The sequence below is a fragment of the Mobula birostris genome, chromosome 2 (assembly GCF_030028105.1).
Source record: "Mobula birostris isolate sMobBir1 chromosome 2, sMobBir1.hap1, whole genome shotgun sequence".
Classification (NCBI taxonomy): Eukaryota; Metazoa; Chordata; class Chondrichthyes; order Myliobatiformes; family Myliobatidae; genus Mobula; species Mobula birostris.
Genome location: NC_092371.1, coordinates 11046239 through 11068297, shown reverse-complemented (window position 1 = coordinate 11068297; position 22059 = coordinate 11046239). Strand labels below are relative to the sequence as shown.

Genomic DNA, 22059 nt, shown 5'->3' with positions numbered 1-22059 from the left:
AGATCTGGGTCTGGACGAAAGGAGCAAAAAAACAAGCAGCTCGTAGGATGGGGGAAGAGGCAGAACGAGCCTCTCGTTGGATTTGGAGTAGGCGAGAGGAGGGGAGCTGGAAGCCAGGAGCAGATGGGCAGTGATTTGGCCACCACTGCCGGCCCACCAACTGGAGAGTGTTGTGGTTAAGGGTCAAAACACCCTGTGACATCTGCTCCTGGCTGAAGGCTACGATTACCTTATAAGATAACTAGAGAATGCACCCTAACAGGTGTATGTACAAGTATCGGCCTCTATCACACCTCCCCCCCCCCCCCCCCCCAACGTTCCATGCACCCACCACTCTGCTAATAATAAAAAGAACCTCTGATATTTACCCTCCCCCCCCCCCCCCCCCCAACTTTCCTCCAACCCTCAATTTACTGTAATGTTATGTCCCTCAGATTAGCGATTTCTGCCCCGGAAAAGTGTCTCTGGCTGTCCGCTCTGTCTATGCCTCTTATTGTCTTGTGCACCGCTATCAAGTCATCTCTCATCCTCCTCCACTCTGAAGGGAAAATCCCTAGCTCGCCCAACCTATCCTCAGAAGCCGCGCTCTCTAATCCAGGCAGCGATCTGTTAAATCTCCCGTGCACCCTCTGAAACTACCACATGCTTCCTGTAATGAGGCGACCAGAGCTGAACACAGTGCCCGAGTGGTCTAACCAGGGTTTTGCGGAGCTCTGACATTACCTCACAGCTCTTGAATTCATTCCTTGAGTTCCAGCATGAACCTTTTGAACCACCTCATTAATCTGTGTGGCAACTTTGAGGGATCTGTGGACCTTCCTCCCTTCGGTGGCTGCTGAATGACTCCTAATGAAGGGGGTCTGAGTGTACTGGGGAGGGTGGTAGTGATTTAATGCAAAGCACGTGAAATTCTGAGGGAACTCAGCAGGTTCAGCGGCATCTATGGAGAGGGTGTTGGGCACGTGGCCGAGTGGTTAAGGCGTTCGCCTAGTGGTCCGAAGGTCGCTAGTTCATAGTCATACTTTATTGATCCTGAGGGAAATTGGGTTTCGTGCTCAGTTCGAGCCTCAGCTGTGGCAGCGTGTTTGTGCCCTTGAGCAAGGCACTTAACCACACATTGCTCTAGTCTGTGCGAGGAGTGGCGCCCCACACAGACTTCCAATCTGCGCCTTGTAAGACCTGAAAATGCCGGACGCAGGCCTCTCATGGTCTGAGTCAACGATCCCCCTCCTGTGGAGAGGAGCAAACAGTTTTGGGCCCTGTAATGTAATGAACGTGTTGCAAAACGATTGCAATGGAATGCAAGGGGGGGGGGATGATTGTTCTGAGTGAGCATAGACCTGATGGGCCAAATGGCCTCTTTCTTCATCATGTGGGAGTTAACAGCTGCCTGTTGCAGTGTCAGTTCTGCTTGTATTGTCTAGAGGAAAGGTGTGTTCAGTAATTATTTTTAATTTTGTTGTTCAGTGTTGGAGACCAGCCCCACAAATGCGCCAACCGTAGAGGGGTCACCCTTGGTGCCCGGATGGGGTATTGCTATCCTGGTCCTCGTTTGCATTATCCTCTTCATCATCCTGCTTGTCCTGCTCTTGTTGGTAAGTCGTCGTCTTTTGGTAAGTGTCCGTGCTCTTTGCTAAACCCAGTTGTAGCCTTGCTTGGCCCTCCCCTCATCGCAAAGCCACAGAGTGTAACCGTCTGGCGAACTAAAACCCTTCCAAGGGCAACTTGATGGAGCTATGTTCAATTCAAAGGTGACCAGAGGGTGATTTATTTATTTTTGTGAAGCATCAATCCTGAAGTAAGAGCAGGAGATGCCGGAAGCTCTGAGGTTCATAAAGCTCCTGGACAACATGCTGGAGCAGCTCAGCAAGCCAGGCAGCATCTATGCAGAGGGCTTAAGCAGTCTCCCCAAAAACAGCCGCGGTTTACTCCTCTCCATAGATGCCGCCTGACTTGCTGAGATTTAGAGATCGACCCCTTGATCAACGCTGCCCCAGCAGCCCCGCGACCCCGATGAACCCTGACCTAACCATGGGATGGTTTACAATGACCAGTTAACAAGCCTGGAATGTCCTTGGACTGTGGGAGGAAACTAGATCACTTGGGGGAAACCCACGCATTCCACGGGGAGGACATTGCTCTGTACGTGAAGCTGCTTAACAAAATAAAAGCCCGTGGTATCCCAGGAAAGCTACTAGCATGGATGTGGTGTGTGGCCAAGCGGTTAGGGCATTGGACTGGCGATCCGAAGGTCGTGGGTTCGAGCCCCAGCCGAGGCAGCGTGTTGTGTCCTTGAGCGAGGCACTTAACCACACGCTGCTCCAGTCCACCCAGCTGAAAATGGGTACTGGCACAATGCTGGGGGTTAACCTCGCGATAGACTGGCATCCTATCCGGGGGGGGGGGGGGGGGCGACTCGTACTCTCAGTCACTTCACCTATAAGGCTCAGAACAGACTTTAACTTTAACTAACTAGCATGGATAGAGCAGTGGCTGATTGGCTGGAGGTAAAGTGGGAATAAAGGGAGCCTTTTTGGGTTGGCTCCTGGTGACTGGTGGTGTCCCACAGGAGGTCTGTGTTGGGACCATTGCTTCTCGTGTGCTTTTTTTATTGTCATATGTACCTGGATACCCGGATGATGAGGAGGAGATGCATCTCTACCAGAGAAGGTGTAAGACTCTCCTTCCCTCTGCTAGTCTGCAAGTCACCCCTGGGCAAAGCGTAGCACTTAGCCCCCCCCCCCGGGATCGGGGTCTAATGAAGCCATGGGAGCAGTTGGTGGATGGTGATGGCCGTATGAGGAGCTGGTGTATTAGTTGGCTGCCCGTGACTAGTGGGTGGTCCACAGGAGTTGCTGCTTCTCCCATTCTATGTCAGTGAGTTGGATGGACAGAATTGGTGGCTTTGTGACTAAGTCTGGGGACGGTATGAAGATATGTGGAGGGGCAGGTAATGTTGTGGAAGCAAGAATGGCTACAGAAGGACTTGGACAGGCGAGGAGACGGGGCAAAGAAGTGGCAGATGGAATACAGAGTGAGGAAGTGTATGGTCATGCACTTTGGTAGAAGGTATAAAAGCATAGAGTATTTTTGAAATGAGGAAATGGAAAAAAATCTGCAAAGGGACTAGGGAGTCCTTGTGCAGGATTCCCTAAGGGTTAATTTTCAGGTTGAGTTGGTGGTGAGGAAGGTCAATGCAATGTTGGCATTCATTCCGACAGGACTGGAACATAAGAGCAAGGATGTAATGCTGAGGCTTTGTAAGGCAGCAGAGAGTCCTCACTTGGAGTGTTGTGAGCAGTTTTGGGGCCCCTTATCTACGAAGTGTTATGGTGATGTTGGAGAGGGTTCAGAGGATGTTCACAAAAATGATTCTGGGAATGAAAGGGTTATCGTATCTGGATTGATTGATGGCTCTGGACCTGTACTCGCTGGAATTGATAAGAATGAGGGGGGACCTCATTAAACCCTGTCTCCCCAGTTTTATTCAGTGGAGACTGGGACCCTTTGTCATATCTGGGCCAGCTTTCTCCCTCCACAAATGCTGCCTGAACTACTAAGGCTTTCCGGCATTTCCTGTTTTACAGATTTCTACAAGCTTTTCGTTCGGTTTATTATATAAATTCCAAGCTGTAACAAAAGTTTGAGGTTTCTGCCAAGTTACAGCAATCCTGTAATTTTATCCTCCTCTAAAATTCTGGAACCTGAAACTGAAACTTGTGGTTATTTGATGACGTAAATCACACAAAATTGTCCTTTCCAATCCTGGAGCTGTGGTAGTATCTGCATTTTGATTAAACAGTATCCCAATGTCAAACATAAGCACAAGGGATTCTGCAGATGCTGGGAGATTTGTACAACACACAAAATGCTGGCGGAACAGCAGGTCAGGCAGCGTCTATGGAGGGGAGTAAATAGTTGCTGTTTTGGGACAAGACTCTTCATCAGGACTGGAAAGGGAGGGGCTAGAAGCCAGAATAAAAAGATGGGGGATGGGGAGGAGTACAAGATGACAGGTGAGACCAGCTGACGGGGAAGTGATGGGCAGGTGAAGAGAAGAGGTAAGGGGGGAACTTAGAATGGAAAATGGGAAAAGAGAAGAGGAGAAGGGGGGAGGGGGAGTAATTACTGGAAGTTTGTGCTGTCGGGTTGGAGGCTACCCAGAAGGAACAAGTGTTGCTCCTCCAACCTGAGTTTGACCTCAGCATGGAAATTTCTCAATCTCAACCCACCGCATTGCTCCAGAACACGAGAGGTTCTGTAGATGGGGGAAGTCCAGAACAACAGACACAATGCTGGAGGAACTCAGCAGTCAATGTGTCAGGCTGACGATCTTCATCGGCACTGAAGAAAGGTGGGGGAGAAGAAGCCGCAATAAATGGGCTGCGGGGAAGGAGTAAAAACTGGCAGGTGACTGGCGAGACCCTGTGAGGGGGAATGTGGGTGTGTGGTGTGGTGGGGAGGGTTGAAACCAATTCAGCAAGAACCAAAATGAGGGGAGGCTAAGCGAGCTGGGGCTTTTCTCTTTGGAGCAAATGAGGATGGGAGCGTACAAGATAATGAGAGGCTTAGACAGTGGGCAGCCGGAGTTTTTCCCTGGATCGAAATGGCTAATACGAAGGGCATAACTAGGGTGTTTTGGAGGGGGGGTGTAATGTTGGAGGTGCTTTTTTTTTATATACACAGTGGTGGGTGCATGGAATGCCTTGTCTGGGGTGATGGTAGAGACAGGGATGTTTAGATAGGCCTGTGACATAATGGAAAGTGGAGGGATGGGTAGGAGGGAAAGGTTAGGTTGATCTTGGACTGGGTTAAAGGGTCAGTACAACATTGTGGGCCAAAGCTCCTTAACTGTGCCATTCTGTTCTATGTAATTCCACTGCAAGCTCTGTGATGGGCTAGTAACGGGGAAATTACCATATTTACAACTGGAAACCAGCTACACGAGTCTCCCACACAAGCATCTGTTTACTTAGAGATCCAGTGTGGAGTAGGCCCTTCCAGTGCCTCGACTTAACCTGAACCTAATCACAGGGCAATCTACACTGACCAATGAACTATCCAATACCTGTTTGGACTGTGGGAAAACCTAGGGAAAGGCCTCGCATTCCACGGGAGGATGTACAGATGCCTCGCGGAGGACGGAGGGATTGAACAGCGCCCTGAGCTGTAATGGCGCCGCACCTAACGCTACGCTACCGTGGCGCTGTTTTTCAAGGCATAAGCTGTGTAAAGGGAGTTGGTTGGCGAGCTGGGGCTCTGCACGACTGAACCATCTCATACCACCAGTAATTACGAGCTGTTTAATTCGGTGAGTGGCACAGTGGTAAGATGCACTGGTGCAATGAGGCTGTCCTGGTGAAGGGTCTCGGCCCAAAACGTCGGCTCTTTATTCCCCTCCGTAGATGCTGCCTGACCTGCCGAGTTCTCCCAGCGTTTTGTGTGCGTGAGAGACGCCGAGTTAGAGTGTTAGAGACACTGAGTTCCCTCAGCATTTTGTGTGTGTTGCCCTGGATTTTCAGCATCTCCAGAATCTCTTGTGTTTTTCTGCCTTGATCGGAACTGTCTCAAGATTTGAATACAGGATCTCTTGGAGGGGAAGACAGGTTCTATCTCTAAGGAGTTTAGAACCAGGATCAGTATGATAAGGAGTGAAATGAGAGATTTCTTCACTTGGGTTGTGAAATTTTGAAATTCTCTACACTGATTATTACCATTCAAAATGGAGATAAGTGGATTTTTTTTTTGGCCTTTATGGGATTAAGTTATGTGGGGACGACATTCCGCCTGGTTAGCCTCCAACCTGATGGCACGAACATTGCTTTCTCCAACATCCAGTGATCTCCCCCTCCCCCTCTCCCATTCTGGCTGTTCTTTTGGCCCCTCACCTGCCTATCACCTCCCTCTGGTGCCCCCGTCCTCCATTCATTCATTCATTACTCTTCTATCAGATCTCTCCTCCAGCCCTGTACCTCTTCCACCTATCACCTCCCAGCTTCCCACTTCACACCCGCCCAACCTACCTACCTTTCACCTGTCCTCGTCCTACCTATCACCTGCCAGCTTGTACTCCTTCCCCTCAGCCGCCACCTTCTTATTCTGACTTCTCCCTTCCTTTCCAGTCCTGCTGAAGGGTCTTTACCTGAAACATTGACATGTTTATTCATTCCCATAGATGCTGCTTGACCTGCTGAGTTCCTCCAGCATTGTGTGTGTGTGTGTGTGTGTGTGTGTGTGTGTTTTGCTCTGGATTTTCCAGCATCGCCGTTGTTTGTGAGGGTATGGGCGACTCCTCACGTCCACCTGTTCTTCTTTTAGATCTTTTGCTTGCGTCGACACAGGATGCGGAGGCAGTTTGAATTGCTTGGTTCCAGAGGGACGTACGTCCCAATGGCGGATCGAAACGATTACCCGCAGTACTTGTCGCACAGCCGGTTCACAGCGCCCTCTACTGATAAGAACATCTACGGACAGGTAAGACCACCTGTGTGAGGGGATCCGAATTGCTTAGTTGATCACACTCTTGGTAAGGTTGAAAATCTGCAAGAAGTGTGCAAAGCTCCTGGCCAAGGAACAAAGAACTGAGAGAGATTGAGAAAGCAGTGTGGCTGTAACTGAATTTCTTTGCACTGAGGAGCTCATTGGAGACTTACACTTCAGCACTCGGGCGACATAGTGGTGTGGTTAGTGTCGAGCAGCTGTTGTAAGATAGCGGTGCAATTCCTGCCACTATCAGTAAAAAGTTTGTACGTTCTCCCTTTGACTGCGTGGGTTTCCTGCGGGTGCTCCAGTTTCTTGCCACAGTGCAAAGTCGTACGTTTAGGTTGTGGGCATGCCTCATAATCCTCGCTGATTTGATGTGACACAGATGATGCATTTCACTGTAACAAATAAAGCTCATCTTTTCAATTGACTTGGAGAGACAGAATAGGCCCTTCGAGCCACGTCACCCAGCAACCCACTGATTTAACCCGAGCCTAATAATAATAAAGGCATCCGTTAGTCTTGCGAGACCATGGATCTGCACCTGGAAAGTCTTCACTCTCCAGGGCGCAGGCCTGGGCAAGGTTGTATGGAAGACCGGCAGTTGCCCATGCTGCAAGTCTCCCCTCTCCACGACACCAATGTTGTCCAAGGGAAGGACACTAGGACCCATACAGCTTGACACCAGTGTCGTCGCAGAGCAATGTGAGATTAAATGCCTTGCTCAAGGACACAACACGCTGCCCTGGCTGGGGGTCGAACTCGCGACCTTCAGATCACTAGTCGAACGCCTTAACCACTTGGCCACGTGCCCAACCCGAGCCTAGTCACAGGACAATTTACAACGACCAATTAACCTACTAACCCACAGGTCTTTGGGCCGTGGGAGGAAACCAGGGCACCCGGAGGAAACCCACACAGTCACGGGAAGAAGGTGCACGCTCCCTCGCTCTGAGAGCGCGGTGGAGTAGTGGTTAGCATACCGCTGGCCTGTGCCAGTGATCAGGGCTGAATTCCCGCTGCTGTCTGTAAGGTGATTGAATGACCACACGAGATTCCTGCAGGTTTCCTTCCACATTCCATTTGTAGGTTAAACTGGCCAGATGGGTGTACTGGGGGTCAGCAAGACCTGTTACTGTGGTGTACCTCTTTTTTAAAAATAAATAAGTAAATAAATTGTTTTTGTAGCAGAATTGCAGAGGCATATAATTGCCATGAGTTATCAAACTAAGTTTTTAAAGAAAAATACAGGTCGTGTTTCTGGACCATTCAGAAATTGATGGTAGAGGAGAAGAAACTTAAACAGTTTTCTCTGTATCTCAGTCATATGACAGCATCTTGTGCCAAGTTGTATGACATCATTACGTGCCACGTCATATGGTGTAGGTGGTCATGGTATCATTTCTGTAGGAAAAACTTGCCTAGAACAATGATGGTATGATGACCACGGTAGTTCTAGGCAAGTTTTTCTACAGAAACAGTTTGCTATTCCCTTCTGAGCAGTGTCTTTACAAGATGGGTAACCCCAGCCATTATCAATACTCTTCAGAGATCGTCTGTCTGTTGTCAGGGGCAAGGGACTTAGGAGTCCTTGTGCAGGATTCCCTAGGGGTTGGTTAACTCGCAGGTAGGGTCGGTGGTGAGGAAGGCAAATGCTGTGTTAGCATTCATTTCAAGGGGACGAGAATATAAAAGCAGGGATGTAATGCTGAGGCTTTATAAGGCACTGGGTTAAAGCGGCTAAAGATGAGCTGGCATTGCAGAGGAGGTTTATGAGAAGGAGTGTGGAAACGAAGGGTGGTTTGATGGCTCTGTGCCTATACTTGCCGGAGGTTAGAAGAGGGGGGGGGGATCTCATTGAAACCTATGGAATATTGAAAGACCTACAGTAGATAGTGGAAGTGGAGAGGATGGGGAAGTCTAGGGCCAGAGGGCACAGCCTCAAAGTGCAATTGATTAGTAAGGGGAGAAGGCAGGAATATGGGGTTGAGAGAGATAATAAATCGGCCATGATGGAATGGCAGAGCAGACTCGATGGGCTGAATATCTCGGGGTCTTATTACGAACTGTAGGTACAAGTATATCGCACTCCTCAGGACTGGACAAGCTGTTCAGAGGACAATATTGGAGGTATAGAAAAGGTACAGGGGAATGCACAGGGTGTAATGACTTGCCTGACAGTTGTAGGGGTGGAGGCCGGCTAGCTCCTAGTCACCCACCCCAATTTATAAACAGTCCCCTTAAAATTCGGTACGTTGACTTTTGTTACACGTTAAGCAGCATCCCCCGGCCCTTTCTGGAGACTGGGGTGGGGGGGGGGGGTGGGGGGGAGGACAACTTTAGCTTAACCTGTATTTTGAAAGGTTTGTGTGTCACTGTTCATGTTGGTGCTACGGTAATGTGGCAGTTTGCGTGACGCTCTCTGAGCTCGGGGCATCGGAGTTGTGAGTCTCACTGTCCAGGAGGAGTGTGCCCGTTCTCCTCCCACAGGCCAAAGACGTACCGGTTGGTAGGTTAAATGGTCTTTGTAAATTGTCCCGTGATTATGCTGGTGTTAAATTAGTGGGTTGCTGGGCAGGCTGGTAGAGCCTGTTCCGTGCTGTATCTCTGAATAAGTATAGTGCTGTAAGTAAGGTGCTGCTTTGATTTCTCAACCTGGCTTCTGTTTATACAGCAGACTCCTCACCAGGAGCTAACTCCCTGCATTATTTGTGCTATTCCCCATATCTGTTTACAGTCACAGACTCGATAATCTCACTTGGGCACACACGAGGAACTCTGCAGATGCTGGAAATTCAAGCAACACACATAAAAGTTGCTGGTGAACGCAGCAGGCCAGGCAGCATCTCTAGGAAGAGGTACAGTTGACGTTTCAGGCTGAGACCCGTCCTGACGAAGGGTCTTGGCCCGAAACGTTGACAATCTCACTCTGGGCACGTATAGAGCCACTTTTGTTTGCTTATTGTTACGCAGGACGTCCCTACCGGGAAGGATTTAGATTGGAGTCTAATTCCATTGTCTGTTGGTGAGACCCCCGGTCTGGTTTCTTAGCCTGAGGGTTGAATTTGGGTTTCTGTCTGTGAGTTCAGTACGCACAGGAGCAGCAGTCAGCTGTGCTGTTCACTCGAACCTGCCGTTCAGTAAGCACACAGCTCTGAACTCTGCCTTTTCCTGCCTCATCCACTGTAAGGAGGCTGTATGTTCTTCCTGAGTGCATGCACAGGTTTCCCCCGGGCTCTCAGGTTTCCTCCCACAGTCCACAGCTAGTTGGATACTTTATTGATCCCAAAGGAAATTAGTGTCACAGTCACATTACAAGTGCGCAGATATACAAATATTAGGAGAAAAGTAAGAAAAAATTAGAAAAAATTTCCCTCAAACAGTCTAACAGGAGGGAGGTTACCACTTCCCCAGCTATGGGTTGACTCATTATAGAGCCTGGTGTCCGAGGGTAAGAATGACCTCACATAGCGCTCTTTGGAGCAACACAGTTGTCAGCGTTTATTACTGAAAGTGCCCCTCTGTTCAGCTAAGGCGGCATACGGATTGTGAGAAACATTGTCCAGAATTTCCAGGATTTTCCGTAGGGTCCGTTGTTCTACCACAGCCTCCAGTGTGTCCAGTTTGACTCCTATAACAGAGCCAGCCTTTCGAATCAGTTTATGAGGCTGTTGGCATCAACCGTATTGATGCCAATGCCCCAGTATGCCACCACATAGCAAACGGTGCTGGGGACAACAGGCTGGTAGAATGTGTGAAGGGGAGGCCTGCATCCTCAATCTCTTCAGGAAGTCGAGGCGACTCTGGTCCTCCTTGGACACAACCTCTGTGTTGTTGCTCCACTCAAGTCTGTCATCCATGTACTTGTAGGTCCTCACCGTCAGTAGTAACTGGGAGCAGGGCCGGCTTAGTCTTCCTAAAGTCCATCACCATCTCCCTTGTCTTACTGATGTTGAGCTGCAGATGATTCAGCTTGCATCATTTGACCAAATTCTTCACCAGGGCCTCATTCATCCTCCCATCCTCTTTATACACCCAATTATTACTGAGTCATCAGAGAATTTCTACAGGTGCCATGACTCGGTGTTGTGCCTGAAGTCAGAGGTATGCAAGGTAATGCCAATACGGCTCCCCAGTGGGGCCCAGTTCTGCTCATAACCGCGTCTGACACACAGCTCTGAAGTCACACATTAGGTTAATTACTCATTGTAAATGATCCCGTGATTAGGCTAGGGTTAAATCGGTGAGTTGTTGGGCGGTGTGGCTCAGTGGACTAGAAGGGCCTGTTCCATGCTCTCCACCCTCTTGCAGTTGACACTCCAATGTCTTTCAGCCTTGGGTGCGGATCAGTACATTAGCACAGTAGCCAAGCAGTTAGCATAAGACTGACGCCAGAGACCGGGGTTCAATTTGGGCCGCTGTCTGCGTTCTCTCCGTGACTGCACGGTTCTCTGGCGCTCCGTTTTCCTCCCACATTACAAGGACGTACAGGTTAATTGGCTAATTGGACCAGAATGGCCAGTTACTCTAAATTTAGCGAGGCACAAGATCTCCAACCTTCATCTGGGGTCCATAGTTCTGACAATGTAGGGGGGAAGAAATTTTGTCCCATCAGATCTCTGCTGGTCTACAGATCAGTCCAATTCTCTCCTAACCTTTTCCCCCCGGAGACTACTTTCCCTGCATCCTGATCAGCTTTCTCTCACCCGGTCCGGCCCCTCGCCAGAACTTTCTCTCACCCGGTCCGGCCCCTCGCCAGAACTTTCTCTCACCCGGTCCGGCCCCTCGCCAGAACTTTCTCTCACCCGGTCCGGCCCCTCGCCAGAACTTTCTCTCACCCGGTCCGGCCCCTCGCCAGAACTTTCTCTCACCCGGTCCGGCCCCTCGCCAGAACTTTCTCTCACCCGGTCCGGCCCCTCGCCAGAACTTTCTCTCACCCGGTCCGGCCCCTCGCCAGAACGCTAGGGGCAACTTGCGGAAGCCAGCTGCAAACTCACAAACCAACCGACACGTCTTTTGCACGTGGGAGGAACCTGGAGCACAGGGGGTCATGGGAGAGTACGTGCACGCGCGCGCGCACACAACCACACGTACGCGCGCATGCCTTGGGACTGAAAGTTGAAAAGCAGCGGGTCACTGCTGTCAGTGGGTCCATCCTTATTGTGAGTCGTAACGGGCTGCATCCCCGTCTGGCGTGGAGGGGCCACCGCACAGGATCAGAAAAAGCTGCAGAAAGTTGTAAGCTCTGCCAGCTCCATCACGGGCACTCGCTTCCCCAGCGTCAAAGACAACTTCATCAGGCAATGGCTCAAAAAGGCCGCATCCATCACATGGGTCCTCACCACCTGGGACATGCCCCTTTCTCACTGCTGCCATCAGGGAGGAGGTACAGGAGCCTGAAGACTCGCGTACAGCTCCTTCCTCTCCACCATCAGATTTCTGAATGAGCAGTGAAGCCATGAACACTACCTCATATCTTTCCTTTTTTTTTTGGCACTTTTTATTTATTCATGTTTTTTAAATGTATTGTTTTTGTTATTTTTATTGCCATGTTCTGCCACAAAAACATTTCACTACCTATGTTGGTGGTGTTAACCTGATGCTCATTCAGACATATTCCCCTAGTTTGAGGAGCGCCGGGAGTAAACCCACGTATTCGCGGGGAGGAACGTTTGAATTCCAAACCCCAAAGCCCTGAGTGGTTAGTGTGCCACTACCTTAGTTGTGCTACACGAGGAAATCTGCAGATGCTGGAATTTCAAGCAACACACGTAGAAGTTTTATGTGTGTTAGTTGTGTTACTGTCTGTTTTAATGTACATGTGGTAAATAAATTTGAATTCAGGCTCACTCGAGAGATTTTTTGCTGGTTTGGATTAGCTGGCACCTTTTGTGGATAGTCAGGAGGAAACAAGGATAGTATTCAGTATTCTGGGTTGGGATAGGTCCTGTTAAACCGGCTAAGCAGGAAAGGTTTCTGGGAGCTGTTGGAAATTGGTGCCTGGTTTGAAATTGACAGTTCTGATGAGGTTAGAGAGTGAGACTGCAGCCAAGATAAATTTGGAAGAGGTTTGGGTTCTCAGGTTTCATTCTCATGTCACTTTCCGAGTATGCATTCACAACTCCATATTCAGCCGCAAGCACGTGATGAATAATGGTGCTTTCCCTCTGTTTTTTGTTCTCCTAGAAACAGGCCCTCTTCCTCTTCCCCCCCCCCCCAATCTAACCCATGCCAAATGAGTAATCTCCCTAGTCCCATTGATCTGCACCTAGACCATAGCCATCCATCCCCTTCCCATCCATGTAATTATCCAAATTTCTCTTAAATGTTGAAATTGAACCTGTATGTCCTAACCCCAAAGCACTTAACAGTACAAGTGACAACACTCTGATTCAGTCAATTTAAAGTAATTAATTAATTAGCAACCCTTAATGGAGTAGGCCCCTCCAGCCCTGCGAGACACGCCACCCCGGTAACCTCACAACCCTGATTAACCCAAACTTGTCATGGGACAATTTACAATGACCAGTTATCCTCCACAGTACATCTTTGGGGAAAACCCACGGGATGGATGTACAGAGACTCCTTAGAATGGCGCTGGTATTGAACTACGGAGTGCCCTGAGCTGTAGTATTGCGCTAACCGCTTTGTTACCGTGATGCCCATAACAACCAGCGTGTCTTTGGGATATGGGGAGAATCTGGAGCAACCCTGGGAAACTCACTCAGTTGAGGAGCGGGTACACCCTGTGCGCAGACAGCACCGGGCGTCACGATTGTACCCAGTTCTCTGCTATTGTGTCACCATTTTCTTCATAATCATACTCTAACGATTATTCCTGAGCTTGGAGTCTTCAGAAAAACAGTCACCCTGAGAGAAATTCAAAAATATGTGGTGCAGAGGGACTTGGGAGTTCTTGTGCAGGGTTCCCTAAGGGTTAATTTGCAGGTTGAGTCAGTGGTGAGGCAGGCAAATGCAATATTAGCATTCATTTTGAGAGGACTAGAATATAAAAGCAAGGAAGTAACATTGAGGCTTTATAAAGGCACTGATGAGGCTTCACTCGGAGTATTGTGAGCAGTTTTGGGCCCCGTATCTTAGAAAGGATGTGCTGATGTTGGAGATGGTCCAAAGGAGGTTTACAAGAAAGATCTCTGAATGAAAGGGTTAACATGAGGAGTGTTTGATGTCTCTGGGCCTGTACTCGCTGGGATTCAGAAAAATGAGGGGGGACTCTCACTGAAACCTATTGAAAGTTGAAAGGCCTTGATAGAGAGGATGTTTCCTGTGGTGGGGCGGGGGAGTCTAAGACCAGAGAGTTGTGAATCTGTGGAATAAGCCCGAGATTGATTCTTGATTGGTCAGGGCATAAAGGGATACGAGGTGAAGGCAGGAGATTGGGGCTGAGAGGGAAATGGATCAGCCTTGATGAAATGGTGGAGACTGGATGGGCCAAATGGCCTAATTCTGTTCCTTTATCTTCAAGTCTTATGGACTTGAGATTTGACCTGACACATTTCACGCAAGATGACAGTAAGCAGTGATCAGCCTTGTGCAGGTGTGCCTGAGTCTCCTCTTGCTACGCCTTACCAGATAGCAACTGGCCTGGAATGCACGTCCTTGATTGACTGGGATTAAATCACTAACTGCATTATCACTATGCATCATCATTATGTGCTGTGTTGTATGACCTGGACGATCATGATCTATTACCCGTGACTGTTCTTGGCAAGTTTTTCCTACAAAAGTGGTTTGCCAATGCCACCTTCTGGGCAGTGACTTTACAAGACGGGTGACGCCATCCATTATCAGTAATCTTCAGAGATTGTCTGCCCGGCATCAATGGTCGCATAACCAGAATTTGTGATGGGCACCAGCTGCTCATACGACCATCCACCACCTGCCCCCATGGCTTCCTGTGACGCAGATCAGGGGCCGGGCAGCTGATACACCTTGCCTAAGAGTGACCTGCGGGCTCGTGGAGGGAAGGAGTGCCGTACACCTCCTTTGGTAGAGAAATATCTCCATCCTGAAACCCATTATCACTGTACACAGGCTAAATTTTTTATAGTGAATTATTTAGAGTTGTTGGAAGCATTTTTTTTTCCCCTTTCACTTTCTGACTGTTTCCACGAATGGAAGGGGTGGGTGGTCAGGACGAAGGGTCTCGGCCCGAAACGTCGACTGTACCTCTTCCCAGAGATGCTGCCTGGCCTGCTGCATTCACCAGCAACTTTGATGTTTGGGGCAGCAATGAAGGTCTTCCATCTGTTTGTCCTTGGCGGTCCATACATTCCAGAAACCAGTTTTCGTCTTGGTCTTGGTGGTGTTCAGTGCCCCTTTCACGTCAGTAGCTTCCTGTCTGCTTTCCACTACTGTCAGACATGCAAATCCCAGGTGGAGACACGGGAATACCGTCACACTCAGATGTAGAAGGACTCTGTGTTTCTGTAACAGATTTGTTTGGCCAGTCAGGGTTGTTAACCCCCAAGCTGAACCCCCCTCAAAACCTGGAGGGGGGGGGTAATGGTGGAGGGGTGCTTTTCTGACGAGAAATCTGCAAAGATCGGTGCTGGATATCGTGTTTGTAATTTCAACGACTAGGACGAGAATTGAGAGGGTGTGATGAGCAAGACTGCAGACAACCTGATTCAGTACTTGCAGAGCAACTGTAGTGAGTCTGTCTCCAACTCAGAAGGCTGCATGCTGGGGTCACAAATGATGTGCTGGATTTTTATTATGGGTGGGAGGGGTATGGTGAGCTATGTTCCAGTGGCACTGGGCAGAATGATAATGTTCTGAAGGACCTGTTTCTGTGGTGTCACTCTGTCACTCTTGGCTCTCTTGCCATCGGGCTCCTGGACTTTGCATGGCTCAGTGGTGAACTGGCTCCGTATCTGAGGCCTGCAGCCAACGGGATCCTGGGCCAATTTCACTCACCTCAGCACTGAACAAGGCGCTGTGGACTCACTTTCTGGGACTCTGCAGTTCACCTTCTGAGTATTACTTGTTTACCTTTTTAGCAGAAAGTGGGACTTGTTCTTTTATTTTTCCGCACATTGTCGGTCCTTGCGGAATTTCCCATGAACTACTGTGTTAAAGCTAACGGCATTGTGAAGGACCCCACGCACCCCTCAGACAAACTCTTCTCCCTCCTGCCATCTGGCAAAAGATATCGAAGCATTCGGGCTCTCACGACCGGACTGTGCAACAGTTTCTTCCCCCAAGCCATCAGACTCCTCAATACTCAGAGTCTAGTCTGACATCTACATCTTTCTTTTTCAATCTTTTTATCAGTTTCATAACGATAGACATAACATAGTATTGATACAAAGTTATTGAGATTACATTGTTATAATTAACATATTTAAATATAAACCCAGTTGGCACACTGGTAGACTGACATCTACATCACTTATTATTGTAATTTGTCCTCTACTGTGCCTATTGTCTTGTTTATTAATTATTGCAGCAGTCCCCGACCACCGGGCCACAAAGCATGTGCTACTGGACCACGAGGAAATGATATGATTTGGCGATATGAAATTATATGAGTCAGCTGCACCTTTCCTCGTTCCCTGTCACGCACTGCTGAACTTGAAATAACTTATCGAATCATACCAAACAACACACAAAACCTAGAATAACACTAACATAGTAAAAACAGGAATGATATGATAAATACACAGCCAATATAAAGTAGAAATAATGTATGTACAGTGTAGTCGGGAAGATTAAACCAAAACCGATTTGTAGAAAAAACATCGGCACGTACGCGTATGCGCACGTACACACATGCGCACACAGGTGCCGCGCAAGGCTTCGTGGTCATGGTAGTCTTTCTCTGGGTAAACACAAGTGTCCTGTATTTGACTGCTACTTTTGTTCCTTATTTGGGAGTGAGAAAGTTGGCAACCCTACTTGAACAATCCCCCCACCCCACCCCACCCCATCTCGGCGGCCGGTCCGTAAGAATATTGTCAATATTAAACCGGTCTGCGGTGCAAAAAAGGTTGGGGACCCCCGAATTGTACTGCCCTGCACTGTTTTGTGCACTTTATGTAGTCCTGTGCAGGTCTGTAGTCTAGTGTAGTTTTTATGTTGTTTTATGTAGTCTAGTATAGCCTTGTGCTGTCCCACATAGTCTAGTGTAGTTTTGTGTTGTTTCATGCAGCACCATGGTCCTGGAGGAACGTTGTTTCATTTTTACTGTGTATTGTACCAGCGGCTTATGGTCGAAATGACAATAAACTTGTTTTGTGGCAAGAAGATGAATCTCGAGGTGGTAAATGGTATACATAAATTTACTTCGAAGCCTGTGAAAATTGGAGGAATCATAGTCAGCTAATGATGTACACCACCTGGAAATTTGGGCGCAGCACAGGCAGATGGAATTTACTCCAGAAAAATGTGAAGTCAGGCACTTCAGGAAGTCATGTTCTTGTTGGACGTGTCAAGTAGATGTCAAGAATGTACAGAAAGATCCTGAAAATAATAACACGGGTGGTGAGAGTAGTTGAAAGGGAAATGCACACACAAAAAGCTGGAGGAACTCGGCAGGTCAGGTAACCTCTATGAAGGGGCATAAACAGTCGACGTTTCATGACGAAGGGTCAGGAAGTATGTGGAAACCATAGAAAGAGCGTAGAGGAGATTTACAGGGATGTTGCCTGGATTGGGGAGCATACCTTATGAGAATAGGTTGAGTGAACTCAGCCTTTTCTCCTTGGAGCGACGGAGGATGAGAGGTGACCTGATAGAGGTGTACAAGATGATGAGAGGCATTGATCGGTGGATAGTCAGAGGCTTTTTCCCAGGGCTGGAATGGCTAGCATGAGAGGGCACAGTTTTAAGGTGCTTGGAAGTAGGTACAGAGGAGATGTCAGGGGTAAGTTTTTTTTACGCAGAGAGTGGTGAGTGCGTGGGATGAACTGCCGGTGATGGTGGTGGAGGCAGATAGGGTCTTTTAAGAGACTCCTGGACAGGTATATGGAGCTCAGAAAAAATAGAGGGCTATAGGTAAGCCTAGGTAATTTCTAAGGTAAGTATATGTTTGGCACAGCTTTGTGGGCCGAAGGACCTGTATTGTGCTGTAGGTTTTCTAAGTTGCTTCGTCTCTGCCCAAAAAGTCAGCTTATTCTAATTTTGCAGATGCAGCTGAGGTCTTCGAGAAAGCCCCCTCCACCCCCCACCCCCCAAATCTACATCGGGCCTCACTGATGTAGAGCAGGCTGCATCTTCAGTGCTGGATACAGTAGATGACCTCAACAGGTGAAGTGTTGCCTCACTTGGTGCCCTGTACTGTTTTTTTTGTACAGGTGACACTGATTGGCTGCAGATCAGATCACAAGAGATGCTGAATGACTGTTCATGTAGAAAACCCGCTTTTGAAATGGCTGATGAGGAATGCTGTGGCAAAGTTGTTCCTCCGTGATGCAAATGGGTCATCGTCTCAAGTGCTTCTCCATGGAAACTGCTAATCACGTCAATTCTTTCTAGCTTAGTTACTGTTTTAAGTATAGTATTGTGTACGGTTCTGGTCACCCCTCTGTTGAAAGGATGTCCAGGTTTTGGAGAGGGTGCAGAAGTGGTTTGTTTACCAGGAAGCTGTCTGGTTTAGAGGGCATGCACTATCACGAGAGGCTGGATAAACTTGGGTCGTTTTCTTTGTAGTGCCGGAGGCTGAGTGGAGATCTGATAGGTTTACAGGATTGAGAGCATGGATAGAGTGAACAGGGAGTATTTGTTCCCCAGGGTAGAAATGTCTCATATCAGAGGGCATACGTTGAAGGTGAGAGGGGGTAGGTTTAAAGGGGGGATGTGAGGGGCAAGTTTTTTTTTAATACCCAGAATAGTGGATGCCTGGAATGCACTGCCCGATATGGTAGTAGAGGTAAATACCTTAGAGGCTTTTAAGATGCACATGGATGCAAGGTAGATAGGGGGATATGGACATGGTGTAGGTGGGAGGGGTGTTTTTGATTTGGTTTTAGCCAGTTTGGCACAACATTGTGGGCCGAATGGCCTGTTTCTATACTGTACTCTTCTATTAATCTATTAATATTTCTGGGGCCAATGTAGCACGCCAACAACTCACATACATCTTTTGGGATGTGGAGGAAACCCGTGGGGAGAACTCCTTACAGACAGTGGGTGGGAATCGAGCTCCGGTTGCTGGTGAGAGCTGAGTGTCTGATGGCGACCGAAGGTGAATGAGCCGCGCCCCCCCCCCCCCCCGATCGGACGCAAGCCCCTCCCTGTCCACCCCACACACGCCAATTTTGCTGTCACCTAAAGGTTAATATTGCAAGTCCGGTTTGCAGTACACTATGCTAACATGTTGTTCTCTTTTAGGTGCACAAGAATGGTAAGAAAACATACTCGTACACCAACCATGCCGTGGAGTCTGACAACTTGTGAGCAAACCGGATGCGGAAAGCTGCCTCCGGCTCGTTCCCGAAGTGGGCGGCTATGAAGCTTAATTTTATATCCATTATATTAGCTTTCTATTAAAAAAAAACTTTCAAAAATGTCTTTGCAAAAGAATGTTGGATTTGCTCCACTGCCAATTGTAATGTTAGAGATGCCTAGACCATGAATGTTATGGATGCTCAATATTACACATTTTTTAAGTGCGATTTTAGGGGAAGGTTTGGGCTCTACTGACTGCAAGTGGTGGGCTAGTAAGCTCAGAGAGGATATACACTGGGAGGGGAGGGGGGTCAGGAATATTCAAAGTCTGATACTCCAATACTATGTCCAAAAATACATGTGCATCTGCCAGTTGGTGGGGTGGGAGAGCAGGGTCTGTAAGGAGACCAGATGGTCAGATGGTAGTGGTCAACGATGTATTTTCATCACCCAGGTCCACATGAATTGCAATACCCCACAAGAGGGTGAGGCGTTTTGTATGGGAATGTTCGGGAGCATTGCTAAGAACTTGCTGGGTTCTGTGCAGAGCGCAGTCCTATCTACACGTCTCAGAAAGGGCTTCCAGAATAACTGTTGGATTGTGTTTCTCCAGCAGGAGTGTGAGGGCCACAGATCCCGGACTGATGCCTCATCTCTACCTTTCTCTGTTGGGAATATGGCAGCGTAGCTTTTGTCATTTTGTCATTTAAGTCAGTTTTGCAACAAGGGGCCACTTGGTGTGTGGATTCTAACCAGGAGCATCATCCCACCAACTATCCTGTACCCTTCCAAGCTTTCTGAAGGAGCTGTTGGTGCAACGGTAGTAAGGTTAACATCCAGTCACTGCTTGAGGATATCCAACACCCAGATGTGTTTTTTTTTTTGACTGAGAATTATTCCTGTTCTCCTTTGAGGTTGTGTGCGGAAGACTTGCAACCAAATGGGGAAGGGCAAAAAGTAAGGCCGCAATGTTATATTGTGTTTAATTTTATCCGTGTATAGTGATTCCATCCACAACATGCCAAGCCACGTATGTAAATAGTTAAACAAATATTCTTTGTGTAAATTGCACATTTGCATTGATGTTTGATTTCTCTAGTACCTCCTTCAGCCTCTTTTTGAATAATGTGCCTGTCTCTGTCCTGACCTCCCTGGATTCCACTGACAGTGAGTTGGTTTGGACTCTTGCAAACAATGGAAAATTGGTTATCCCTGCCCCCGCCTTTTTTTTAAACCATTTGAAAGGAATGTTCCCATTGAATGGAAGTATAAGACAAGGTAGACATTTTGAAAAAGTTCACCCAATTTTGCTATTTGTAACTGTTCTCGACCAAGGTTGGGAAAATTGGCCAAGAAAACTGAGCAAAAAGAAAAAGTGTGAATTAACCCCGTCTCCCCTGTGAGCCCCTGGGATGCCAGGCGCCAAATTTTAACCACCTTGCTCAATTAAAGCTTTTTATTTGAAGCCTCGAGATTCGTTGAACTCTGGACCAACTGGAGTTTTCTTCTATGGACTACAAAACCAGTTGCATGAAGGAGCTTTGCAAAAGTTGAGAGCTAGTAATATCCAATTTTGTGCACCTGCTTGAGGTGTGTCTTTGTTACTTGTTATTTTTAAACATACCTGTATAATTTTCATCTAAGCTGTATATATGTAAAGGCTATGATTCTATTAGAATGCTTTTTTAAAAGTATGATTGTGGGATTGTGTAGGTCTAGGGGTAGTTCAAGCTTTGACTACCCTGTGACCACAGCCCAGTGTCTCTTCTGGGATTAAACACTGTCAGGCTATAGTTCTTCATTGGGATAGCTTTGTTTTCTATTGGGGATGATCAATGTCTGATTAAGATGGAGAATATTTTCTAGGGCAGCTGACAATGAAGGAACTATTCAGGAACAAGAAGCTCCTGTGATGTAAAAAAAAAATTTAAAAAAATTCACATTTTAATTGGAGTTGCACAGATTTTCCAATGCCCACATTAGGCATTTTCAGGTGTGCACTCAATTTTTGAGTTGAATTTTACTCAAAACTACAGTGGCAGGTACAGCAATCCAAGATGGATTTCTCTGAACCAGTGCATGAATGTGCAGGTAAGGCATAAGCCCAAGGTGTTGAGATTGAATCTGTGGAGAAGGAAGTAGCATTAATTATTTGATTTCAGGGCTGGGATATAAGCTATTATTTTCCTGTTTGAATTCCTCATGTTATTAGTAATCATGAAACCATTGCTGTAATCAGAAACCTATTTATTGCATTATCCTTGGTATCGCAAATAACGTGATTTGCTGCTAATTGTATTTATAAACAGGCTGAATTCAACTCCACTCCTTTTTGAGGACAGCAAAATATTTAAAACAAGTGCATTGTTTTTTTTTTGGTGTCAAAATCCTTTACATTGCAATATTGGTCTTAAACCATGTGTGTTATAAAAGATTTTTCTTTTTGAAAATTGCCAAATGTAGGAGATATTCTGAAATGTGTTATTGATGTAATCTGTAATTGAAAAGGAAATTAAAAAAAAAAATAAAATATTTTGTTTCCTTTGATTATTAATTGGTCCCATGGTCACGGGGAAAAACTCATTTGCTTCAGGTTCAAGATTGTTTAATGTACCCAAGTGAAGTGGAACAGAACAGCCTAGGAACAGATCCTTTGGCCCACAATGTTGTGCCAAACCAGCTAAAAGGTAAATCCAAAAACACCCAAACAGTAAGCCCCCCTACCTACACAATGTCTGTCTAAATCTTAAAAGCCTTTAATGAATTTGCCTCTACCACCATGCCAGGCAGTGCACTCCAGGCAAAAAAAAACTTGCCCCTCACATCCCTCTTTGAACCTACCCCCTCTCACCTTTAATGCATGCCCTATTATTTGATATTTCAACACTGGGAAATAGATACCTATTCTAGCTATGCATCTCATAAATATATAAAACTCTGTCAGATCTCCTCTCAGCCTGTGCTGCTCCTGAGAAAACAACCCAAGTTTGTTCAGCCTCTCATGACAGCCCACGCCCTGTAAACCAGGCAACATCCTGCTTAAGCCTCTTCTACACCCTCTCTGAAGCCTCAACATCCTCCCCACAGTGGAGCAACCAGGCCTATGTGCAATACTCCAGATGTGAGTACAACTTACCTTCCCCAAGCAGTAAGCCTGATCAATAC

The 22059-nt window shown here is 47.4% G+C and overlaps 1 protein-coding gene across 2 annotated transcripts in view; it reads left to right on the top strand.

Annotated features, from left to right (window-relative positions):
- Positions 1–21426, top strand: part of LOC140212188 (uncharacterized) — a 68420-nt gene extending 46994 nt beyond the window's left edge. For both annotated transcript variants that reach the window (XM_072282868.1, XM_072282860.1), the window contains 3 exons: positions 1468–1595; positions 6319–6474; positions 18838–21426. In XM_072282868.1, the coding sequence (XP_072138969.1) occupies positions 1468–1595; positions 6319–6474; positions 18838–18903 (350 nt within the window). In that variant the 3' untranslated portion in view covers positions 18904–21426. The remainder of the gene's footprint in view (positions 1–1467; positions 1596–6318; positions 6475–18837) is intronic.
- Positions 21427–22059: the final 633 nt, after the last annotated feature.